At 41.7% G+C, this 25702-nt stretch overlaps 1 protein-coding gene and 2 pseudogenes across 6 annotated transcripts in view; 2 read left to right on the top strand and 1 right to left on the bottom strand.

Annotated features, from left to right (window-relative positions):
- MTMR3 (myotubularin related protein 3) overlaps window positions 1-25702 on the bottom strand; it is a 250652-nt gene that overhangs the window by 114028 nt on the left and 110922 nt on the right. For 3 of the 6 annotated variants that reach the window (XM_012464973.3, XM_012464977.3, XM_012464979.3), the window contains exon 1: window positions 16872-17069. Coding sequence is in view for 1 of the 6 variants with exons in the window: in XM_064367885.1 (XP_064223955.1) it covers window positions 8430-8555 (126 nt within the window). In the remaining 5 variants the exon portion in view is untranslated. Of the gene's footprint in view, window positions 1-8429; window positions 8556-16871; window positions 17070-25702 lie in introns of those variants that run through there. The other 3 variants (XM_064367885.1, XM_012464970.3, XM_012464966.3) reach the window with 3 other exon arrangements.
- Window positions 977-1075, top strand: LOC135271370 (U6 spliceosomal RNA; annotated as a pseudogene).
- LOC135271352 (U4 spliceosomal RNA) lies at window positions 5856-5968 on the top strand (annotated as a pseudogene).

The raw sequence follows: 25702 nt of genomic DNA, 5'->3' as shown, positions 1-25702 counted from the left end.
TAGGCAAGTTATTTAACCTAATTTTGCCTCAATTGTCTCATCAGTAAAATTGGAATAATTTCACCACCCTCTGGGAATAGTCCTAGACTATCAAATGAGTTAATATATGTATTATAATAAATCACAGGATGATAACTGGCATAGTTAATTAAGCCTCAGTATTAACCTAATATAAATAAATGATATCAATAATCACCAGCTATGTAGTCTTTGTATACCACAATTCTGCTCTGTAAGGTAAATGGCCTAAATTCAATGGTCTAAATAAAGAGCTATCTAGTAATATTATTCTATATTCCTATTATTTTACCTGAATTGCACCTACCTAATTCAGTTTGCAAAAGAAAAGTTAAGTATTATACTTCTTATATAAAAAAAAAGTGAGGTCTAAATAAGTTAAATGACTTATCCAAACAAACAGGAGCCAAGATGAGGATTTGGTATTCTGAGATTCCTTAAAACTTTGTCCTCTCCAAAACTTTTAGCCCTCTACCAACTCCTTCCCTTCTAACAAAGATACAGGTATAATGCACCCAAAAAAACTCCAATTTAATAATTTTAAAATTTCATTAAGCTATACATTTGATTTGTGTATGTTTGTTTTATATCATAATAAAAAGACTAAATGGCTTATCATTAAGTCTGTTCACATATGAAGTGAAGTAGTGGAAAAGTTACATCAAAAGCTAAAAGGAGACAAACTCAGCAGATTATGTTCTTTAAAATTCTGTGAGAGGCAAAAGTTTTTAACTGAGGTATACATACATACAAAGAAGTGCACAATTCTTAAGTCTGCTACTCAATGAGTCTCATAAACAGAACACAACCATAAAATCATGACCCAGATCAAGACACAGAACATTACTAGCACACCTATAATCTCCCTTGTCCTCACCACCAAAGATAACCATTATTCTGATTTCCATTCCCATCTGTTAGTTTTGTCTGTTTTTTAAGCTTTACAGAAATGGAGTGCTCGCTTCAGCAGCAAATATACTAAAACTGGAACAACACAAGATTAGCATGGTGCCTGCACAAGGATGACATGCAAATTGGTGAGGCTTTCCATCTTTTTTTATTATTACAGTAGTCTGTATTATTTAATATCCAAAAAAAGATCAATATGAAAAATGGGATGAACTAATCAATAATGTGATTGAAGACAATAGCATTATTTGCCTGGGACACTAAAGACAAAACAACCGGAAAATTATTAAAACTGTTGAAGGAGTCAATTTGCTGCTTATGGAATAAACATATACTGTAATCACAATGACATATACTGTATATTATATACTATAGAATTAAAATAACATTTCTGGCTGGGCACAGTGGCTCATGCCTGTAATCCCAGCACTCTGGGAGGCCAAAGTGGAAGGATCAATTGAGCTCAGGAGTTCAAGATCAGCAAGAGCAACATGGTGAAATTTCCAAAGAATAGGACTAACTCCACATGTAGCATCTACATGTGGACAAGTATGAGTGTTTCCTGATTAAATAACCTAAGTGTCATCTCCATGAATGTATGTATACAACTTTGTTGGACTGAAGGCTCCTCATCTCAACCCCACTGGAGATAAATGCTATAAATGTAAGTAATTCAAGAAAGTCTCATCCAAATTAACTCACATAAAACAAAAACAAAACGAGAAAAATTTGCCACATCAAGGAAATGTTATAAAGTGTGTAACTATTGTCTTTATCAGTGACTCACTTATAAAGTGGATCTGAACTATAAATTACTACTACTTACTTTCATTTTTTAAAAAAAGGGATGTGAGATATTTTTGTAAATTTTCTTTACCCAAAGGTTCACTGCAGCCACAACAAAATCATGTCCTTTGCAGCAACATGCATGCAGCTGGAGATCAGCATCCTAAGCTAATCATTGGGTAAACATGGATGTAAACATGGGAACAATAGATACAGGGAACTAACAGATAGGAAAGGATGGGAAGAAGTGAGGGTTCAAAACTACCTACTGGGTGCTGGGTACAGTGGCTCATGCCTATAATCCCAGCACTGTGGGAGGCTGAGGTGGGTGGATTGTTTGAATCCAGGAGTTTAAGACCAGCCTGGGTGACAGGGCAAAACCCAGTCTCTACAAAAAACACAAAAAAATTAGCCGTGCATGGTGGTGCATGCTTGTAGTTCCAGCTACTCAGAAGGCTGAGGCAAGAGAACTGCTTGAAACCAGAAGACAGAAGTCGCAGTTAGCCGAGATCGCGCCATTGCACTCCAGCCTGGTGACAGCATGAGACTGTCTCAAAAAAAAAAAAAAATTAGCAGGGCATGGTGGCCCACCACTGTAGTCCCAGCTACCCAGGAGACTGAGCTGGGAGGATCAACTGAGCCCAAGAGATCAAAACTATAGTGAGCAGTGATCGTTAACACTGCACTCCAGCCTGGGGGACAGAGACCCACCCTGTCTCAAAAAAATTAAACAAAACTACCTACTGGGTGCTATGCTTACTACCTGGGTAGTGGGATCAACTGTACCCTAAACCTCATGCAATATACCCGTGTAACAAATCTGTACACTATTATTATTGGGAGAAAAAGAGAGAAAATATATTGTGCTAATTTAGAACAATATATATAGTTTGACCCAATTCAAGGAAACATTTTGCATTTGTGTATTTGTTGAAAACAACTACCAATAAAGGACTATAATTGCGTCCTATTCATTCATATGACTGAATACTACACAGCTATTAAAATAAATAAAGTAAGGCAGGTGCAGTGGCTCATACCTGTAATCCCAGCCATTCGGGAGGCTGAGGCTTGAGAATCACTTGCACCTGGGAGGAGAGGTTGCAGTGAGCCAACACTATGCCACTGCACTTCAGTGACAGCAAGACTGTTTCAAAAATATTAATAATAATAATACACATGTATCAACATAAATGTCATTTTTCAAATTATAGAATGTATATCATACACATTCTAAAATATATATATTTGAAACACAATAATACTACATGTTAAATATATATAGATATTTGTAGGAAGAATACAAGTGCATGGGCTAAAAAGATAAATAACTTCTGCATAATAGGATCTAAGAGGATGACAAAATGGACTCCAACTGTATACATATTTTAATTTTTTTTTTTTTGAGACAGAATTTCACTCTTGTTGCCCAGGCTGGAGTACAATGGCATGATTTTGGCTCACCGCAAACTCTGCCTCCTGGATTCAAGCGATTCTGTTGCCTCAGCCTCCCAAATAGCTGGGATCACAGGCATGCCCCACCAGGCTGGGCTAATTTTGTATTTCTAGTAAAGATGGGGTTTCTCCATGTTGGTCGGACTGGTCTCAAACTCCCAATCTCAGGTGATCTGCCCGCCTCGGCCTCTCAAAGTACTGGGTTTACAGGCATGAGCCACTGTGCCTGGTCACATATTTTAACTTTTAGAAACAAATATAGGTCAGGTGCAGTGGCTCACCCCTGTAATCCCAGCACTTTGTGGGGCCAAGATGGGCAGATCACTTGAGGTCAGTTCAAGACCAGCCTGGCCAACATGGTGAAACAAAGGTGAAAAAGCTTGATAAGTGGGTGCCTCATGAGCTGACAGAAAATTTAAAAAATTGTTGTTTTGAAGTGTTGTCTTCTCATTCTTTGTAACGATGACAAACCAGTTTTTGATCGGATTGTGACATGAGACAAAAGTGGATTTTATACGACAACAGTGAAGATCAGCTCAGTGGTTGGACTGAGAAGATGCTCCAAAGCACTTCTCAAAGCCAAACTTGAAACAAAAAGAGGTCATGGTCACTGTTTGGTGGTCTGCTGCCGGTCTGATCCACTATAACTTTCTGAATCCTGGCAAAACCAATACATCTGAGAAGGATGCTCAGCAAATCGATGAGATGCACCGAAAACTGCAACACCTGCAGCCAGCATTGGTCCACAGAAAAGGCCTAATTCTTCTCCACAACACCTGACCCCACACTGCACAACCAACACTTCAAAAGTTGAATGAACTGGGCTACGAAGTTTTGCCTCATCCACCATATTCAACTGATCTCTTCCCAACCGACTACCACTTTTCCAAGCATCTAGAAAAATTTTTGCAGGGAAAATGCTTCCACAACCAGCAGTATGCATAAAACGCTTTCCAAGAGTTCATCGAATTCCAAAGCACAGATTTTTACACTACAGGAATAAACAAATTTATTTCTCGTTGGCAAAAATGCGTTGATTGTAATGGTTCCTATTTTGATTAATAAAGATGTGTTTGGGCCTAGTTTAAATAATTTAGAATTTGCAATCCAAAACCACGATTAATTTTGCACCAACCTACATTTATTACCTCAACTGCTCCTCAACTTTTTTTTTTTTTTTTTTTGAGACAGAGCCTCCCTCTGTCAACCAGGCTGGGGTGCAGTGGCACAATCTTGGCTCACTGCAACCTCCGCCTCCTGGGTTCAAGCAATTCTCTTGCCTCAGCCTCCCGAGTAGCTGGGATTACAGATGCTCTCTACCAAGCCCAGCTAATTTTTGTATTTTTAATAGAGACAGGGTTTCACCATGTTGGCTAGGCTGGTCTCAAACCCCTGACCTCATCTGCCCACCTTGGCCTCCCAAAGTGCTGAGATTATAGGCGTGAGCTACCACATCTGGCCTAATCTTACTTTTCCTTTTTTTAAGAGATGGGGTTTCACTATGTTGGCCAGGCTGGTCTCGAACTCCTTGAGATCTGCCCGCCTCAGCCTCCCAAAGTGCTGGGATTACAGGCATGAGCCACCACGCCCAGCTATTCTTACTCTTTAAAAGAATAAAGTAAAGCCAGATAATAACAAATGTCTTAACCCAGAAATCTAACCTTTTTGAATGATGTTCTCCATTCACAGAAGCATTTAATGCACTATAAGTGTGCAGTAAACTAACAGCAAAAGCCAACAGGCTCTAATCACTTAAACTCTAGAGGATATATGACATAGCTCTTCCTAAAATATCACCAGATGGGTATACAAACTTAGACTGGCTCAACTCCCAGCTGTATATTAACACCAAAACTCCAATGAGTCTATACTATCATAATAAAAATCATTTGCCTAAATATCTTCCAATCCATATTAGATGTATTAATATAAACCATATCCCATCTGAGTTGCTACAACTCCACTTGATAGTTACAACACATCACAACACACACATACACATACAGAACTTGGGAGTTCAAGCTGAGTTCTGTGTTTACAGAGTCCATACAAACTGATTTTTCTTAAGGTGTCTTTCATCATTCTCAATCAGCTTATAAACAGAAAAACTGGATGGCTAAGTCCTCTTGTGTTTAATTGTGATCAAATCCCAGGATGTCTTTAGTCACAGTGGAGTTCACAATGATAAAGTTCAAATCGGCTTACCTGCCCCATTCCTCTCATACTACTTCCTACAGCTGCCACTCCTCTTGAGAACTGGAACCAGTTAACCAACCACTTTCTCAATGGTGACGTGACTTAAACCTTCACAAGACATCCAATGAAATATAAAGACTTTAAAATATCAGTTTTCGGCTGAGCATGGTGGCTCACACCTGTAATCCCAGCACTTTGGGAGGTCAAGTGATCACCTGAGGTCAGGGGTTCAAGACCAGCCTGGCCAACAAGGCGAAACTCTATCTCTACTAAAAAAACACAAAAACTTAGCCAGCTGTGGTAGCTTGTGCCTGCAATCCCAGCTACTTGGAAGGCTGAATACGAGAATCACTTGAACCTGGGAGGCAGAGGCTGCAATGAGCTGAGATCACACCACTGCACTCCGGCCTGGGTCATAAAGTGAGATTCCATCTTAAACAATAAAAAATAAAATAAAATATCAGTTTTTCCTACTTATAAAAGTAATACATAGCTTTGCGCAGTGGCAGTATCGTAGCCAATGAGGTTTACCCGAGGCGCGATTATTGCTAATTGAAAAGTAACACATGCTCATTTTAGAAAACTGAGAAACTATAAAAGAAAAAGAAGCAAAAAACTCACATTATCCCACCAAGAGAGAAATTAATCACTACTATTATTTCCATTCCTGGCCATCCAGGGTCTCCTTTGTATATAAAAGTGTATTAGTTCATTTACCAAACAGGATTTTAAGTACTGTAGAACAAGGGGGAAGTAGCCTACTAGTTTTTTTTTTTTTTTTTTTTTTTTTTTGAGACGGAGTTTCGCTCTTGTTACCCAGGCTGGAGTGCAATGGCGCGATCTCGGCTCACCGCAACCTCCGCCTCCTGGGTTCAGGCAATTCTCCTGTCTCAGCCTCCTGAGTAGCTGGGATTACAGGCACGCGCCACCGTGCCCAGCTAATTTTTTGTATTAGTAGAGACGGGGTTTCACCATGTTGACCAGGATGGTCTCGATCTGTTGACCTTGGGATCCACCCGCCTCGGCCTAGTTTTTTGGAAGACTAATTTTCTTCAGTGTAAAGAAGTTACACTTACCGATGAGTAAGTCAACCATATGTACAGGAAACTGAGAAGAATGACAAAGATGAGGGGAATCATACCTGCTCTTTTTCATTCACTCAGAGCAAACCATGGAGTCCATGTTTTGGGAACCATTATGTATGCAAAGACCAACTAATGAGTATATTTTCTTTATAAACAGCAGCCCACTAAATAAACAAATACACATATACAAATATGCATATACATATATACATACAAATATATACACAAATATATAGTCTTGCCACAGGAGTTATACAAACAGTGAAAGGAATGACAGAGTATTTTTTGTCACCATTAAAGTATCTTAAGAGAAAGTAAAGAGATATGTGAAAGGTTGATCTAAAATTCATGACTTCTTCCACAAAAATATTTTCTGTGCACATCAGCTGAAGGAACAATCTAACTATAGAAAAGTAAGTGTTGGTTTTATAATGCTATAACTTATTTCCATGTGTAAATAAATAAGCAGGAGTTTAAACAGTTAGTCTATAAATATTGATAGCTTACTCTATACCAGGCACTGTATGAAGTGCTAGGGAGTAAGGGAGAGAACAGCCACCAGTCCCTACTTTTGCAGAACCTTCAGTCTATCTCTTAAAATATGATGTCAAACACTAGGCATGTGGCCTCAAGGCTGATTAAATGATGATCTCAAATCCTTGTGATGATCTAGGAAGATACATGTGAAAGTAGCTTATAAATCATGTTACCTAAGGTAAAAAGGGATATGTGGCCTTTTGTGCAAAGCACTGTATACAGCAATCATCTTTGATATAAATTATCTCATTTCTTTTAAATGGCAAAAAAAAAAAATCATTCAAGTTGCTTAATATAATCTTTTCACAGTCTCTAAGATTTTAATATTATCTTTCTCTGCCAATGACCCATATGAAATAACTGAAATTAATTTCCCCATAATGGGAGAGAAAAAACTCATTTTTTTCTAATACAAAAAGCCTTGTTTCCTGATTTTCTAATTTATGGGGGTTGAGAAGCAGGCAGCCACAAATCAAAAGCAACTTATTCAAATTCAAGAAAAAATTATGTTTTAATCTAAGAATCATCATGGAAAGTTTGTTATAGGCTCAGGTTATTCCAAATCAGGTTAATTGTGTTATTTTGAGATCAAAGGAGAGCAAGTAGCAATTATTCATCCCTTCACTCAGTCTCTAAGACCTAACCTCTTTAAAAACAGAGAGATATATATTACTGCCAAACTGCTTTCCAAAAAATGTAATTTTTAAAAACATGCTCTACACAATATCAATTATTCATATTGAAAAGAAATAGACTATATTGCTTCTTATCCTATGATTTACCCTATTCAAATTCAGCCACCTCAACAATGCAAAAAGTATCAAACTGATGCTTTAAATTTATTTTTGCCCTTATTGCAGATATTGCAAATATGACTCTCAAGGACATGGAACTTTTTCTTTTTTTTGAGATGGAGTCTCACTCTGTCAACCAGGCTGGAATGCAGTGGCACGATCTTGGCTCACTGCAACCTCCGTCTCCCGGGTTCAAGCAATTATCCTGCCTCAACCTCCCAAGTAGCTGGGAATACAGGTGCATGCCACCATGCCCAGCCAATTTTTTTGTATTTTTGTTTGTTTGTTTTTGAGATGGGGGTTTCTCCATGTTGGTCAGCTGGTCTCAAACTCCCCCTGCTTCTGCCTCCCAAAGTGCTGGGATTACAGGCGTGAGCCACCACACCTGGCCAATTTTTTGTATTTTAGTTTTACCATGTTAGCCAGGGTAGTCTCGATCTCCTGACCTCGTGATCTGCCCACCTCAGCCTCCCAAAGTGCATGAGTTACCGCACCCAGCCTAGCATGGGACAGTTTAAAGGCATTCATAATCCAACTAAACTGGGCCATCTGCAAAACTAGTGAAATGCCCAAAAACAAGCATCTATAAATGCCCAATATTAAACCTTAAGAGTCTAAAGCAGTAGCAGCCAAAGCAAGTATAACATACCTCCAGAAGACCGGGCACGATGGCTTACAACTGTAATCCCAGCACTTTGGGAGGCCGACGCAGGCAGATCACTTGAGGCCAGGAGTTCCAGACCAGCCTGGCCAACGTGGCAAAATCCCGTATCTACTAAAAAAATACAAAAATTAGCCAGGTATGGTGGCACACACCTGTAATCCCAACTACTTGAGTGGCTGAGGCACAAAAATCACATGAACCCAGGAGATGGAGGTTGCAGTGAGCCAAGATTGCACCACCGCACTTCAGCCCGGGTAACACAGCAAGACTCTTGTCTCTAAAATATATATACATTATATATATACACACACATACACACGCACACACACCTCCAGGAGTACCCAAGATGCCCCAGGGTAAAAAAGGAAAATATCTGAACTTCATTTTTAATTACCATCCTTGTTAATTTTTTGTTTGCATTTTATAAAGTCCACAATAATCAGTTTCTATGTTTATTCTTTGCAAATTAAATACCTAAGGATTAAGAATTAATGCTCAAAAGGCTGGGTGCAGTGGCTCATGCCTGTAATCCCAGCACTTCGGGAGACCAAGGCAGGCAGATCATAAGGTCAGGAGTCCAACACCAGCCTGGCCAAGATGTTTCCCGTCTCTACTAAAAATACAAAAAAATTAGCTGGGTATGGTGGCACACACCTGTAGTCCCAGCTACTCGGGTGAGGCAGAAGAATTGCCTGAACCCAGGTGGCGGAGGTTGCAGTGAGCCAAGATCGAACCACTGCACTCCTGCCTGGGCAACAAAGTGAGACTCCATCTCAAAAAAAAAAAAAAAAATTGATGCTCAATTTTTTTCTTTTTCTCTTTTTTCAAAGCAACAACATGAAGTGGTATCAATTTTTTTCCTAACTTCATTCTTCCCATCCCATCAGTTTTGTTTTTTTTTTTTTAAAGAAACAGTGTCTCACTATGTTGCCCAGGCTGGAGTACAGTGGCTATATTCATAAGCACAATCACAGTGAACCATAGCCTTGAATTCCTGGCCTCAAAAATCCTCCTGCCTCAGCCAACCAAGTAGCTGGGACCATAGGACGATGTACTGAACCTGCTTAATGCTCAAAATTTTTTAGTGATGGCGTAAGCAACCAAAAAGTTTGAAGACCACTGGTCTACACTACTCCCTTGTCACTGAACTTTCATTTTTATCAGCTCCCTCTCCAGAGTTAAGCTATGGAGGGAAGTCCTGATGCTGAAAAAGAAACAGAAGAAAAACAGTTTCAAACTATTTTAAACTCCCAACAAGAAGCTAAAGATGAGAAATTACTAGCAAGAAATATATGGAATTGAATATTACTATGCTGTTGATGGGAATTTCAAATAGACATTCTATCTAAAGGGCATCTTGAGTATATCCAAATTTAAAACACATATACCCTCTGACCCAATAAGCCCACTTTTTTTTTTTCTTTTGAGACTGAGTCTCACTCTGTTACCCAGGCTGGAGTGCAGAGGCTTGATCTCAGCTCACTGCAACCTCTATCTCCCAGGCTCAAGTGATTCACCATACCTCAGTCTTCCAAGTAGCTGGAATTACAGACTCCTACCACCACATCCAACTAATTTTTATATTTTTAGTAGAGATGGGGTTTCGCCATGTTAGCCAGGCTGGTCTTGAACTCCTGACCTCAGGTGATCTGCCCACCTTGGCCTCCCAAAGTGCTGGAATTACAGGCATGAGCCACCATGCCCAGCTAATAAACCTGCTTTTAAGAATTTATCCTGGGCCAGGTGAGGTGGCTCATGCCTGTAATCCCAGCACTTTGGGAGGCGAGGCGGGTGGATCATGAGGTCAGGAGATTGAGACCATCTTGGCCAACATGATGAAACCCTGTCTCTACTAAAAAATACAAAAAATTTGCCAGGTATGGTGGCTCGTGCCTGTAGTCCCAGGTACTTAGGAGGCTGAGGTAGGAGAATCGCTTGAACCCGGGAGGCAGAGGCTGCAGGGAGCCAAGATCATGCCACTGCACTCCAGCCTGGGCAACAGAGCAAGACTCTGTTTCAAAAAAAAAAAGGTTCTGTAGCTTTCATAATCATATATAATTTCATTTTGAAATTTAAAATGAGATTAAGTTAAAATTCCAAATTATTGTCCTATATCACTTCTAAAACTCATTATAAACACTCTGTCTTCCCATGTCATTTGTAGAATCAATCTAAATACTTAATTAAATATTTGTTTTATCTCATGTAAAAATGATAGGCATCGAATAAATAACAACCCTATTTCAAGTTAACCATCTTGTCTTTATACCAATCCTTACCAGTTACGTCATGATTTATCAATATACTTATAATTTCCTTATACTTTTCCAGATTATAAATCTATGAATAATTCTGAAAACAAAGTAAGTTTCTATTCCTCTTCTGTAACTAAGTTACAAAAGTATTAACTACTAAAGAAATTAGATTTAGACCCCAGATAGGTGAAATGAGAAAAACTTGCTACCATCTGTCATAACAGAATCATTCTGAATATCTGAGTTATCAGCATCAAAACAATATCTCTGTGGTTACCAAGTACTCCATACTCAATCTTAAGGGAAAAGGATACTTAAGAATATTATCATAGCATAAGTTTATGTGCTTTGTTCATTAAATCAACAATTTAGAACAAAGCTATGAGGTACTTCACTGCTAACAGAATAGCTTTAAGGAAACCCACCTTCGCAATTTTCTTTTTTTTTCATTTGTTTCATACCTATTTTATAGACAGTCATTCTATCCACATTGCACAAGTACTATATACCTAAACAACTACAACGGAGTTTTATCACAACCCAAAAGAAAAAATAACCTTTTAGGCCGGGCGCGGTGGCTCACGCCTGTAATCCCAGCACTTTGGGAGGCCGAGGCGGGTCGATCACGAGGTCAAGAGATCGAGACATCCTGATCAACATGGTGAAACCCCCTCTCTACTAAAAATACAAAAAAATTAGCTGGGCACAGTGGCGCGTGCCTGTAATCCCAGCTACTCAGGAGGCTGAGGCAGGAGAATTGCCTGAACCCAGGAGGCAGAGGTTGCAGTGAGCCGAGATCGTGCCATTGCACTCCAGCCTGGGTAACAAGAGCAAAACTCCGTCTCAAAAAAATAAAATAAAATAAAAAAATAACCTTTTAGGCCAGGTACAGTGTCTCATGTCTATAATCCCAGCACTTTGGGAGGCCACGGCAGGAGGACTACTTAAGCCCAGGAGTTCAAGACCAGCATGGGCAATGTAGCAAAAACCTGTCTCTACAAAAAATGAAAATAATAATTTTTAAAAAGAAAAAATACATTTTACACTGCAACCAAGTATACACACATAAACGTATCTTTTAAAAGGAAACAAAAGTTTCCCAAATCAATATTTACTTTTACTTTATGCAATGCACCGATATATTCTCTTTTTCAAAATACTTTTTTAAGTAAGAACATTGATTTCATTACCCTACGACACTGCCACCTGCTACTTAAAAACACAGCCTTAAAACTTTACACAGAACATGCTAAACTCCTTGGTCCTACCACCTTCCACCACTGCTCCAACGTAAGAAAATGGGTGAAATCTATCAAGTCTATTCCAAGTACAGATCTTGGCATAAATGTGAGACATCCCAGGTTCCTCTGAAGTTCCTAAAACATTGTGACTATTCCTACTGGCAAAGAGGATACATGTGCTGAAAGGTTTCTCCAGGCAGAGTACAGAAGCAGAATTTCTGTTGCCTTATCAGTGACACTGGTAAATTCTGCACTTGAAAACATGTACCAGGTTTACCACTGCTTCACAAGCCAATTCTTCCAAGAAATAAAATAGGATTCTAATACCAACCCCTTACATTTTTAGAATACTTTTCATATACACTATTCCATTTGAGCCTCTCTGGCACTTTGTTAGAAAAGTAGAGAAGTTGCTCTTCTTCCTTTCACTAATGAGGGAATTGGAGCTCAGAGAGGGGTTATGTGGCTTGCCAAAAAAAACACGGCTAATGAAGAATACAACCCAGGCTTGAACCCAAGATTTACTGTTCTATCCACTTTCATGCTACAATTTTCATTTTTAATATCTGATACAAATGTGAGCTTAAAAGGTATATTGTTTCTAGATACAAAAGTAAAGATAAAAGCATGATGTATTGATGATATCATAAAATTAAGATTAAAAATAGCAATGACGCTGCGTGCAATGGGTCATGCCTGTAACCCCAGCACTTTGGGAGGCTGAGGCAAGTGGATCATGAAGTCAAGAGCTCGAGACCATCCTGGCTAACATGGTGAAACCCCGTCTCTACTAAAAATACAAAAAATTAGTTGGGCGTGGTGGTGCACACCTGTAGTCCCAGCTACTTGGGAGACTGAGGCAAGAGAATCACTTGAACCTGGGAGGTGGAGGTTGTAATGAGCTGAGATTGTGCCATTGCACTCCAGCCTGGTAACAGAGCGAGACTCTGACTCAAAAAAATATATATATATATAGCAATGACATGTTAGTAATTTTGGTAGCCTCTAAAGTAACTTGGAGTCCTAGTTCAATCCAATATAAATCTGATATCTTATATGTTAAATCAATGTTTCGCTGATGATAAATTTATGTATATATTCACCATAGAAAATTACAGAATTGGGTGGAAAGAAATAACTAGCTATATAAATGACACAAACTCCCCCCAAACCATTCTCAAGTCCTGTGGCTTCACACTAAATTATGAAGTTCCCAACGTAAAATCCGATTTGATTTCAACACTAAGCGAATTACAACAGCCTGAGCATGTTCTTTTTACATAATACTTGCAACATACATTCAATTTCTGGAGCACTTTTGTACAATGTCTAAAATCCTCAAGCTAAAAGCAGAACCCAACACAGAATCATGTTTCTTTTAAATGAGAAAGGTTCATCTACCTATATGAGATGAATAATAACATAATTAGAAATCATTAAAAATGTGCAGAATGAGGCTACAGAAACTACTTGAGGTCAAAGACTATAGGCCATTAATTGTATAGATGAGGAAACTGACACCCAGAGAAGTTAAGTGACATTCCCAACAGCAATTAATGACACAGATGGACTCAGCATATATGTCTGTCTGTCAATCCAGAACTTCCCATTATTCTGTACTACCTCTGCATTTAATGTGCTCTTAGAAAGTAACTAACATCTAAAAAAGACATTAAGATTTAAAAACTAGGAGACACAATAATGTTCACGACAGTCTTTAGAAAGCAATTTCTTAAAGGAATCTCAAAAATTCCAAACAACAAGCATTGAAAGCTGGCTTTTTTTTTTTAATTTCTTATCCAGAGCCCTAGTTGATCAAAAACTTGCTGTTTAATCCAATGCAAAACATCAATTAGCTTTTAATAACTAACACTGCTATAAACTACCATAACTGTTCTTTTTTCCGTATCAATACTATTCACTTACTAAAAAAAATATCTGAGGGCATAGAATATGCTGATAACTGCACTGGGTACTGGGGACATCAGGGAACAAAACAGACAAGGCCTCTGGCTCTTCTAATGGACAGCTGGGTGCAACTCTCTAAAAATACTACTCTATGATTTGACAGGATATTAACAAAGTCCTTCACTACTCTACACAACTATAACAACATTTTCTTCCACCTCTTCCAAACTTATAACAACCTTCGCCACACCTCCTCTAAAACATGAATACTTCCTTTGCTAACTCAGCATTCCACTTTACTAAAGAAAGTGTGAACGTGTTAACTAGAACTACAGCAAATTTTTAAACTGACTTTACCACTCCTCATGCCTGTGGCAAATTTCAAGAACTTTTCACAATCCATAGTAACCCTTCCTGGTTCACAACCCTGGTCTCAGATGACTGCTAACACACCCATCCTACCCTCCACTAGAAATCTGAGTCAGATGGTTTAGGAGCAACCATGATATTGGGAAGCATCTTCAGAGGACCCCTTTATGAGCTTACTTGCTCCCTCTCCTTCTCTGTTTATTTCCTCTGGATTCTTCAATATATCTCTGGATACAGTATATCTCCAATAATTCAGCATCGAATTTTATCAGGTGTGTTTCTTGTGCACAAATTAACTTTTGGCAACAAATCTGTTTCCCCTACATAAATCCATTATATTTTAAGAGATGCTCAATTTGCATCTCTTTAAGTTTCTCAGGCTTCCCCTTCTTCTCCGCCTCCGAAATCCTTAAAGATCTATAAACAAAAGCACCCTGAGAAGTCATAATTAATGGGACTTCTTTGGAATACCCACCAACCTAAAGCAAAAGTTCACATGCCTTGCTGACCAGAATCATTCAGGGAGCTTTGTAAGGATGTATTCCCAGGCCCTATCCTCAGAGATCTTAATTCATCAGGTCCTGCATAAGTTCGAGGAATTTAGATAGTCCATACTATTTCTAATGATCACCTTAAACTAGACAACCACTGAAGAAACTCAGCTATGAGCTGAGAAACTTGGGTTCTTTTATGGCTGGCCATTAACTACAAGCAGGGCTGTACCATTGTGCTGGTCACTTGAAGTTCTCTGAGTCACCTGAAAATGAGGGAGTAATTGGAGCCAAAAGAGGTCTTCATAGGCAGCCAATCTAAAATTCTAGAATCCTCCAAATTTAGTTTAATATCACATACTATACTGGGTCTCAAAACAGCGCCATTCTGGCTGGGGGCTCACGCCTGTTATTTCAATACTTTGGAAGGCCAAGGCAGGCGAATCACTTGAGGTCAGGAATTCCAGACCAGCAAGGCCAACATGGCGAAACCCGGTCTCTACTAAAAATACAAAAATTAGCCGGCCGTGGTGTCCCACACTTGTAATCTCAGCTACTTGGGAGGCTGAGGTGGGAGGACTGCTAGAACCCGGGAGGCGGAGGTTGCAGTGATCAGAGATCGCACTACTGCACTCCAGACTGGGCAGTAGAGCAAGACTCCATCTCAAAAAAAAAAGAAAGTATCATTCTGTAAGCTCTTCTAGCCTACCCAAGTCACAGGCCATATAAAGGGAAGACTTTCTGCATGCCATCAATGTCTCCTGTCCTACTGAACAACCCTGAATCTGAAAGGGTAAGGTCCCCACCACCTCTCCGTGGACAAATCACAAACATTTGACATTTAAAAAAAAAAATCATCTCCTGTAATTCAACCCAGGCCTCTCATGGCATTATCATTCACATATGAGAAAGTTGAACCTCAACTAAGAAAGTATATGGTTTTGGGGTTTTGTTTGGTTTGGTTGTGAAAAAACAGATGTCACAGGCAGGGCGTGGTGGCTCACGCCTGTATTCCCAACACTTTGGGAGGCCGAGGCGGGATCACGAGGTCAGGAGTTCGAGATCAGCCTGGTCAGTACAGTGAAACCCCGTCTCTACTAAAAATACAAAAATTAGTCGGGCGTGGTGGTGCACACCTGTAGTCCCAGCTACTAGGGAGGCTGTGGCAGAAGAATCGCTTGAACCAGGGAGGCGGAGGTTGCAGTGAGCCGAGATCGTGCCACATTGCACTCCAGCCTGGGCGACAGAGCAAGACTCCGTCTCAAAAAAAAAGATGTCAGAAAACAAAGTGGATATCAAGATACTAGAACAGTAAGAATTTAGGCCTGGGTCTGGAAATGACATTTGAAGTTGAACATCAATACCTAAGAGTAATCCATGTGCAAAACTCACAAGTGAGATTATCAAACTCCAGGGGAGTCTATTAATGTGACCATAAAATCTACACCTTAATTTTGACTAAGTTTTCCAGTCTAAAACACTACCGACAATATAATCTTATGGGTCCGGAAATGCCAAGCAAAATTTCTCCCCGAGAAATAACACTGTAAACAATTGCGGAGCAGTCTGACCAGTGTTCCCTGAGCTACGCAAACTGCCCCCAACCATCCTTCCCACCTAAGTACTACCAGGTCAGGAGGATGTCCTGCTGCACGATCAGGCGGTCACTCCTCCGTTCCACAATGCCCAGGCCCGCACCGTGCGCCCCGGGGCTCCCATGACCCCCGACCTCCAGTCTCTGGCAACGACGGATCCCCACAGACCCGGTAGTGGGCAAAGGGCGCACACCCACCTCCCGGGAGTCCGTGGGAATAACCCCGGGCGCTCCGGGGGTACGTCCCACACCCGGAGCCACACGGGCCCATCTCCCACAGGTCCGGGAAGGCAGCCCGAGCACGGGACCCCGCCTCCCCAGCACCTAGGGTCCGGGCCGAGCTCGGCCGCTGAGCTCCCATTTCCACTCCCACTCCCAGCGCCTCCCCCTGGCGGCGGCGATGGCCCGGGACGCCCCTCCCCGGGCCCCGCACGCAGTCCCCAGCCCTTCCAGGCCACTGCCTCCTCAGAGGGTGACAGCCGCCTGGCCCGGGCCGAGACCGAGGCCGGCCCCTCCTCCAGCTCCTCTTCACCTCCCGAGGAGACAGGGGATGGGGGTGGGCTTCTTACCGGGCAGCAGGACATGGCGAGGTCCGCCACGGCACGGCCTCCTCCTCCGCCACCCCACCAGGCTCCCTGCCAGGGTCGGCGCGGAGCAGTGCCTGAGCCGCTGGGGCGTCTCGTTCCGCAGCTACTCCGCAGCCGCCGCCGCCGCCGATGCTGCCTTCTCACAACCACAACAACATGGCGGCAGCGGCCACACAGAGCGCGCTCCCGATGCCGAGCCGGGCGACGAGCGGGGGCGCGCGCGCAAGCTAGGGCGCTGAGCCGGGTGTCCGGGAAAGGAGGCGGGTCTCCCCTGTTGGACGGGGGCGGGGACTGGACAGGTGGTCACGCCCCAGGAGATGGGCGGGGCTGCAGGCCAGACTAATACCCGCGGCTAGGCAGAGGCTCGCAAAAAAGCCCAGCGGAGAAAGATGGGCTAGACAGATGGGAAATGGGCGGAGGAAAAGAGATGACAAAAAAAATCTGGAAGAAAACCAAAGGTGGTCCTACAGGTTTATTTAGGAGGCATCTTTTCCAAGCTCTGTAACCCTGGGCAAGACATGGCTCACTCTACTTACCAGAAAAATAGAAAAATACTGGCATCTTTCACCTGCAATTGTGATCACGATAAAACCAGTTTAATATAATGCAAGTAAATATAATGTTTTAGAGGTTGTATTCAGAATACAATTTTTCTTTTCTTTCTCTCTCTTTTTTTTTTTTAAGACAGAGTCTGGCTCTGTCACCCAGGCTGGAGTGCAGTGGCACCTGGCTCACTGCAAACTCCATCTCCTGGGCTCAAGCGATCCTCCCACCTCAGCCTCCTGAGTAGCAGGGACTACAGGCACACAACATCATGCCCGGGTAATTTTTGTATTTTTTGTAGAGATGAAGTTTCTGCCATTTTGTCCAGGCTGGTCTGGAACTCCTGGGCTCGAGCAATTCCCCATGTCGGCCTCCCAAAGCGCTGGGATTACAGGCATGAGACACCGTGCTCGGTCCAGAATACAATTTCAAACTGATTCAACTTCAGCTCCTAATCAAAAGCTCAGCGGGAAGAAGTGACTTTTCAAACGAAATAAAAAACAACCAAAAAAAAAATTGTAACCTACCTACACTAGCCTGCAGAATTCCACAAACCAGGATTGCATTACCTTAGGCCCTAACAGATGCACCTCCTCTGAGTTGCATTTTAACATTCTAGCCTTGACTTTTCTGGAAACTGGAAGGACTAGTCAAATGAAATCTATTTCTGCATTTGTTATAAAGTTTCTTCCATCGCACTTTCTGAAATTTATTTTCAACGTTTATTGTCTTTTTACTCCACTAGAATGTTAAAGCTACTTGAAGATAAGGATCTTGTTTGTCTTGTTCATCACTATTTCCCCAGCACCTAGAACTGTGCAGGTAAGTCGTAGGCAGTCGAATTTCTCGATTAACAGCTGGCTGGGCACAGTGGCTCACACCCGTAATCCTAGCACTTTGGAAGGCCGAGGCAGGTGGATCAGCTGAGGTCAGGTGTTAGAGACCAGCCTGGCCAACATGGTGAAACCCCGTCTCTACTAAATATACAAAAATTAGCAGGACGTGGTGTCAGGAGGCTGTAATTCCAGCTACTCAGGAGGCTGAGGCAGGAGAATTGCTTGAACCCAGGAGGCGGAGGTTGCAGTGAGCTGAGATCACACCACAGCACTCCAGCTTGGGCAACAGAGCAAGACTCTGTCTCAAAAAAAAAAAAAAAAAAAAACAGAAACAAAACAAACAAACAAAAAAAACTAACAGCTAACATTTATTTTTACAACTCATCTAGTTGAATCTTCACAACTTTAATAGGTAGACACCGTTATCTCCATGTTACAGATGAAGAAAATGAAGCACAGAATAAATTGCACATATTAAAACAAAATTCAAACCCAAACCAGCAAACAAAAAAAAACACAAAAAAACACTGTGTTCTCACCCACCAGGCTGTACTGCCCAGTGCATGACACAGTAGCCTGAAATAAAATCTCAAGTAAGAAATTACTGCCGGGCGCGGTGGCTCACGCCTGTAATCCCAGCACTTTGGGAGGCCGAGGCGGGTGGATCACGAGGTCAAGAGATCGAGACCATCCTGGTCAAAATGGTGAAACCCTGTCTCTACTAAAAATACAAAAAATTAGCTGGGCATGGTGGCGCGTGCCTGTAATCCCAGCTACTCGCGAGGCTGAGGCAGGAGAATTGCCTGAACCCAGGAGGCGGAGGCTGCGGTGAGCCGAGATCCAGCCATTGCACTCCAGCCTGGGTAACAAGAGCGAAACTCCGTCTCAAAAAAAAAAAATAAATAAATAAATAAAATAAAATAAATTAAAAAAAATTAAAAAAAATTAAAAAAGAAATTACTTTAGGCCGGGCACAGTGGCTCATGCCTGAAATCCCAGCACTATAGGAGGCCGAGGCGGGCAGATTGCTGGAGCTCAGGAGTTCGAGACTAGCCTAGGCAACATGGCGAAATCCCCTCTCTACAAAAAAATACCAAAAAACTGGCCAGGCGTAGTGGTGCATGCCTGTAGTCCCAGCTATTTGGGAGACTGAGGGAGAGGATGGCTTGAGCTTGGGAGGCAGAGGTTGCAGTGAGCCCTGATTGTGCCACTGCATCTCCAACCTGGGCGTCAGAACGAGAAAAAAGAAAGAACGAAAGAAATTACTTTAGAGTTCAAAGCTTGGAAAGCCCTTGCTTTACTATGAGAAAAAACGGTGCACTTCCTACTTTCTGATAACTGTTACGCAGCTGATTGTGTCTCTCTTTTCACTCTGGCTTCCAGAAAGCCCAGCTCTAAATGAGAAGCTCAGTGAAGGTCCACTCTTGCCTCAACTTTGCACCTTTATTTATATGTGGCTGTCCTGATTTTCCCTTTCTGTTGTATGACTGCAGACTTTATGGAATGGGAAAAGAAATAGTAAATACACAAAATTGATGAATGACTTAAAGTTTTTATTTTATTTTTTATATTTTATTTTATTTTGAGACAAGGTCTCAGCCGGGTGCGGTGGCTCACGCCTGTAATCCCAGTACTTTGGGAAGCTGAAGTGGGCAGATCACGAGGTCAGGAGTTTGAGACCAGCCTGGCCAGCATGGTGAGACCTCATCACTACTAAAATTACAAAAAATTAGCCGGGCGTGGTGGTGTGCGCCTGTAAGCCCAGCTACTCCAGAAGCTAAGTCAGGAGACTCACTTGAACCCTGGAGGCGGAGGTTGCAGTGGGCGGACATCCCGCCACTGCACTCCAGCCTGGGAGATAGAATGAGACTCTGCCTCAAAAAACAAAACAAAACAAATAAACAAACAAAAAAAGAGACAGGCAAGATCCCACTCTGTTGCCCAGGCTGGAGTGCAGTGGATTGATCTCTGCTCACTGCAACCTCTGCCTCCCAAGGCTCAAGCTATCCTCCTACCTTAGCCTCCTGAGAAGCTGGGACTACAGGTGTGCACCACCCCACCTGGCTAATTTTTGTATTTTTCATAGAGATGGAGGGCGGGTCTGACTATGTTGCCCAGGCTGGTCTTGAACTCCTGAGTTCAAACGATCCTTCTGCCTCTGCCTCGAAAAGTGCTGGGATTACAGGTGTGATCCACAGCGCCCAGACTTAAACTTTAAAAATTAAGGAAAAAAAAAATAAAAGGACTTTCCAACCTGTTTTTCCCATTGTCTCACAAACTAAGGTTTTCTCATCAGCCACCAAGACCTGGTGCAGGGAAATTCCCCTGCTCCGTGAAAAGGCATAAGATGAACTTCCACAGGTGGGTGGCCTCTGATTGAACTGAAGCTAGCACCTGACTCCAGGACAGCCCACCCATAGGCTACCTAGCTCCCAATGAGATGGCACAGGGCAAAGAGTTCTGCCAATAGGCAGTCAGCATCCGCTCAGCCAATCCCACAGCTCCCCAGGAATTAACAATGGGAGAGCGAAGGAGATGGCATGTAATTTTGGGCCTCTTTTTAGACAGAATGTCATCATGTTTGCCTTTTAATCTGGTGTAAGTAATCTTCAATTGAATCTTCAACCAGTATTTGGGACATGGGAGAAATTTCTCTATGCCCATGAAATCACACTATTCGCACCTTCTCATTTTCATAATAGCTAAGGTGGATTGGAATGAGTGGCTATTCACAGACCAGATATTGGCACACTATAGCCTTGAACTTCCAGGCTCCAGCAGTCCTCCTGCCTCGGCTTCCCTACTGGGTCTAGAGGCATTCACCACAGCAACTGGCTGGATTTAACATTTCAACTGTGGCTCGCGCTATGTGAGCACTTTACATGTATATCTAATGTAATCTTAGGCCGGCCACAGTGGCTCACACCTGTAAGCCCAGCACTTTGGGAGGCCAAGGCAGGCAGATCACCTGAGGTCAGCAGTTCGAGACCAGTCTGGACAACATGGTGAAACCCAATCTCTACTAAAAATACAAAAATTAGCTGGGCATGGTACTGGGTGCCTGTAATCCCAGCTACTCAGGACAAAAATTGCTTACCCAGGAAAATTGCTTGAATCCAGGAGGCAGAGGTTGCAGTCAGTCAAGATTGTGCCACCACTCTCCAGCCTGGGCGACAGAGTGAGACTGTCACAAAAATAATTTAATTTAATTTAATTTAAAAATAATGTAATCTTTACAACAATGCTATAGGCAAGTATTGTTACTGTCCTCCATTTTACACATAAAGAAGTCATAAAGGTCAGGATTTAAATCCAGATGATGTGACTCCAAGTGCATGCTTGTCAACTTTATACTATGTCTCATCCCACTGCTGCCCATCTGCTTACCTTTAAGTCAGACTTTAGTAAATTATTTATAAATAAGAAAGAGAAAACTGCAGCATGACCTTGAAAACTCACTTGAAGAGGAAGGGCCTAAGGAGACACAATAGAAAGAAAGCTGGTCTGTCTCTAAAGACTTAAATTTGAATCTTGGCACCTCCCCATACCTGCTTCTGATTTCCCTTTTCTATGCGTCAGTTTCCTCATCGCCCTGTAGAGTGGTAATCACTAACCTGCTTACCTTATAGAAGCGTGTTAGGGTTCTTTGAGGTAATGGATTTGAGCATGTTTTATATCCCATGAAAAGCCCAACCAGTGGACAGGATCCCTGTGTGCTTTGGCTGAAGACAAAGACCCCCAGCTTTGTGCACTGAGTCAAGGAAAGAGGGGAACCAACCCAGGCTTCATCTCACTGCCCTATTTCTCATGTGAGGTCCTCTACCTGCCTGACCTTCTCCTCCTCCTGCTGCTGTCCTTTCAGCCTTGCTCCCCATCCTATCCTCAAAGCTGAAAATGTTCTTCCATCTGCACAGGGACTCTGAAATAGCCTAAAACAAATGGAAAGGCTGATTGAAGGTTAGAGGCTTCCTGAAGTCATGCAGGAGCCCTGAAAGGCAACGGCCCCGCAACCTCCCAAAATGCAGACTTCCTAACACTGAGTAATACTGTTTAATGATAAATGTCTCTCATTTGAGTGAGCACTTTCTGTGAATTAGCCCATAAGCTCTTCCGTGTCTCCTTAATATCCTAATCCAGCTAGCAGACAGGAGTAACTATGGTTTTCAGACTTTGAGGAACAATCTGCCACGGGCCAGACAGAAACTAGAGTTGAATCATGTTGCTATGATTCAATGTCTCCTGGGATTTTCTAAACACCGTACTGCAACCCTACTGTAGGGGAGGGTAATTTCAACTCTGATTGAGCCTAAAGCAGTGATTCTCAAAGCATAGTCCACAGGTCCCTGGAGGGTCCTGAGACTTTTTCAGGAGTCTAGTTGGGTCAAAACTGTTTTCAAAGACCAGGTACTGTGGCTCATGCCTATAATCTCAGCACTTTGGGAGGCTGGGGAGGACGGATCACATGAGGTCAGGAGTTTGAGACCAGCCTAGCCAACATAATGAAACCCTGTCTCTACTAAAAATACAAAACTTAGGCCAGGCACGGTGGTTCACGCCTACAATCCCAGCACTTTGGGAGGCCAAGGCAGGTGGATCATGAGGTCAAGAGATCGAGACCATCCTGGTCAACATGGTGAAACCCTGTCTCTACTAAAAATACAAAAATTAGCTGGGCATGGTGGCGCACGCCTGTAGTCCCAGCTATTCGGGAGGCTGAGGCAGGAGAATTGCTTGAACCCAGGAGGTGGAGGTTGCAGTGAGCCGATATTGTGCTACTACACTCCAGCCTGGGCGACAGAGTGAGACTCCGCCTTAAAATAAATAAATAAATACACACATACATACATACTATTTTCATAATAATACTAAGAAATTATTTGCCCTTTTTACTGTGTTGACATTTGCACTAATGGTGCAAAAGCAGTGGTGGTAAAATTGGTGTCACTTTATCACAAATCAAGGCAGTGATATGCTATGTACTAGTAGCCATTGTACTCCACCAGCATACACTGGTAGTAAACCAAATGCCAATTTCACTTAAGAAAATCACTGATGAGGCCAGGCGTGGTGGCTCATGCCTGTAATTCCAACACTTTGGGAGGCCGAGGTGGACAGATCACCTGAGATCAGGAGTTCAAGACCACCCTGGCCAACATGGTGAAAACCCATCTCTACAAAAAATACAAAAATTAGCTGGGCATGGTGGCACTTGCCTGTAATCCCAGCTACTTGAGAGGCTGAGGCAGGAGAATCACTTGAACTCAGGAGGCAAAGATTGAAGTGAGCCGAAATTGTGCCACTGTACTCCAGCCTGGGCGACAGAGTGAGACTTCATCTTAAAAAAAGAAAAAGAAAATCATTGATGAAGCAGTAAAAAAATATTTATTTTATTATTTCTATATATTTGAATACAAGTCTTTTTTTCTTTGAGATGGAGTCTCGCTGCTAGCGTGCAGTGGCGCAACCTCGGCTCACTGCAACCTCCACCTCCTGGGTTCAAGCAATTCTCCTGCCTCAGCCTCCCAAGTAGCTGGAATTACAGGCACCTGCCACCATACCCAGCTGGTTTTTGTATTTTTAGTAGAGATGGGGTTTCAGCATGTTGGCCAGGCTGGTCTCGAACTCCTGACCTCATGATCTGCCCGCTTTGGCCTCCCAAAGTGCTAGGATTACAGGCATGAGCCACCACTCCCAGCCTGAATATAAGTATTTCTACGATTCTGTGTGATGGATTGGAAATTACACATAAAGCAATTTTTTCACTTTTTAAATTGGGGTGAAATTCATATAACATGAAATTAATCATTTTAAGTGGACAATTCAGTTGAATTTTGTGCATTCACAAAGTTATCCAACCACTACTTCTGTCCCATTTCAAAACATTTCCTCACTCTAAAATAAAACCCTCTACCTATTAAGCACTTATTTCCCAAACATAAAGCATGTTTACTGTGTACAGAAGTAGGACAATGGTCTCAAAGAAAATCACTTGTGCAATTGTTTGAGTTGCAAGATGAGTTAGCCTCTTTTTTAAAAAGGAAATACCATTTTTACTTGAAAGAATAGTAAATATGCAAACTATAATTACTCAGATTTGGGTTTTTGGCAGACATTTCCTCAAAAATGTATGAAGTAGGTTGTCATATCTAGTAAGACAGCTAATAGTATTTGTTGTCAATGATAAGATTCAAGCTTATAATTTTGGAAAATTTAAATGTCCCACCATGAGCTTGATAGCTTCCCAATATAGCTTCCCAATTCATCTCCTGAGATGGTTGGTAATATTAGCAAAATGAATATTTGATATCATATAATGAAATGTGCCAACATTTGGAAGAGCTATGTAGCCCAGTAAACCAGTATTTTCCATATGACCAATGCATGATATTATTGGGCGTGGCAGTGCACATGCACCATGAACTCAGGAGGCAGAGGTTGCAGTGAGCCAAGATTGTGCCACTGCATTCCAACTTGGGTGACAGAGTACGACTCCATCTAAAATATATATATATATATGTAATATATAAATGTAATACATATATATATACACACACACTCATATGGTAGATCAATGAAATTTAGTGTTAGTAGGAAAAATTCATTGATATGAATTTATGCAAGTAAACTTTAAAGAAACTATTACCTGCCAACTTTTAGCATAGTATCAAGAAAGAATACCCACAATTAACTGAAATGTATAAAGCTGCATTTTCTTCATGTACTTCAACCAAAACAAATTGCCCCAGACTAAATGCAGAAGCAGATATGAGAATGCAGAATTCTTCCATTGTCAAACTTTAATGAAAATTACAAACATGTACTGGGCACAATGGCTCATGCCTATAATCCTAGCACTTTGGGAGGCCAAGGCAGGTGGATCACGTGAGGTTGGGAGTTCGAGACCAGTCTGACCAACATGGAGAAACGCTGTCTTTACTAAAAATACAAAAATTAGCTGGGCATGGTGGTGCACACCTGTAATCCCAGCTACTCGGAAGGCTGAGGCAGGAGAATCACCAGAACCTGGGAGGCAGAGGTTGTGGTGAGCCGAGATCACACCATTGCACTCCAGCCTGGGCAACAAGAGTGAAACTTTGTAAAGAAAGAAAGAAAGAGAGAGAAAAAAAAAAAAGAAAGGAAAATTGCAAACATGTTAAAAAACAATGCCATTCTTCTCATGAAATTTTTTGTTTGAGAAAATGTAGATTTTTCCATAAAAATATGTCATTTATGTTAACATGTCATGGATTTACAATGATATTTTTAAAATAATGTCATTTTTTAAATACTAGAAAACCAAATTCAACAGCATATTAACAAGATCATTCACCATGATGAAGTGGGATATATCCCTGGGATTCAAGGATGGTTCAAAGTATACAAATCAATAAATGTGATACACCACATTAACAGAGTGAAGGCCAAAACCATCCC

This window comes from Aotus nancymaae, unplaced genomic scaffold (assembly GCF_030222135.1).
Source record: "Aotus nancymaae isolate 86718 unplaced genomic scaffold, 86718_ANA_hifiasm-v0.15.2.pri h1tg000076l, whole genome shotgun sequence".
In the NCBI taxonomy this organism is placed as follows: domain Eukaryota; kingdom Metazoa; phylum Chordata; class Mammalia; order Primates; family Aotidae; genus Aotus; species Aotus nancymaae.
Note: the sequence above shows the minus strand (reverse complement) of the source record. Positions and strands in the feature narration are given on the sequence as shown.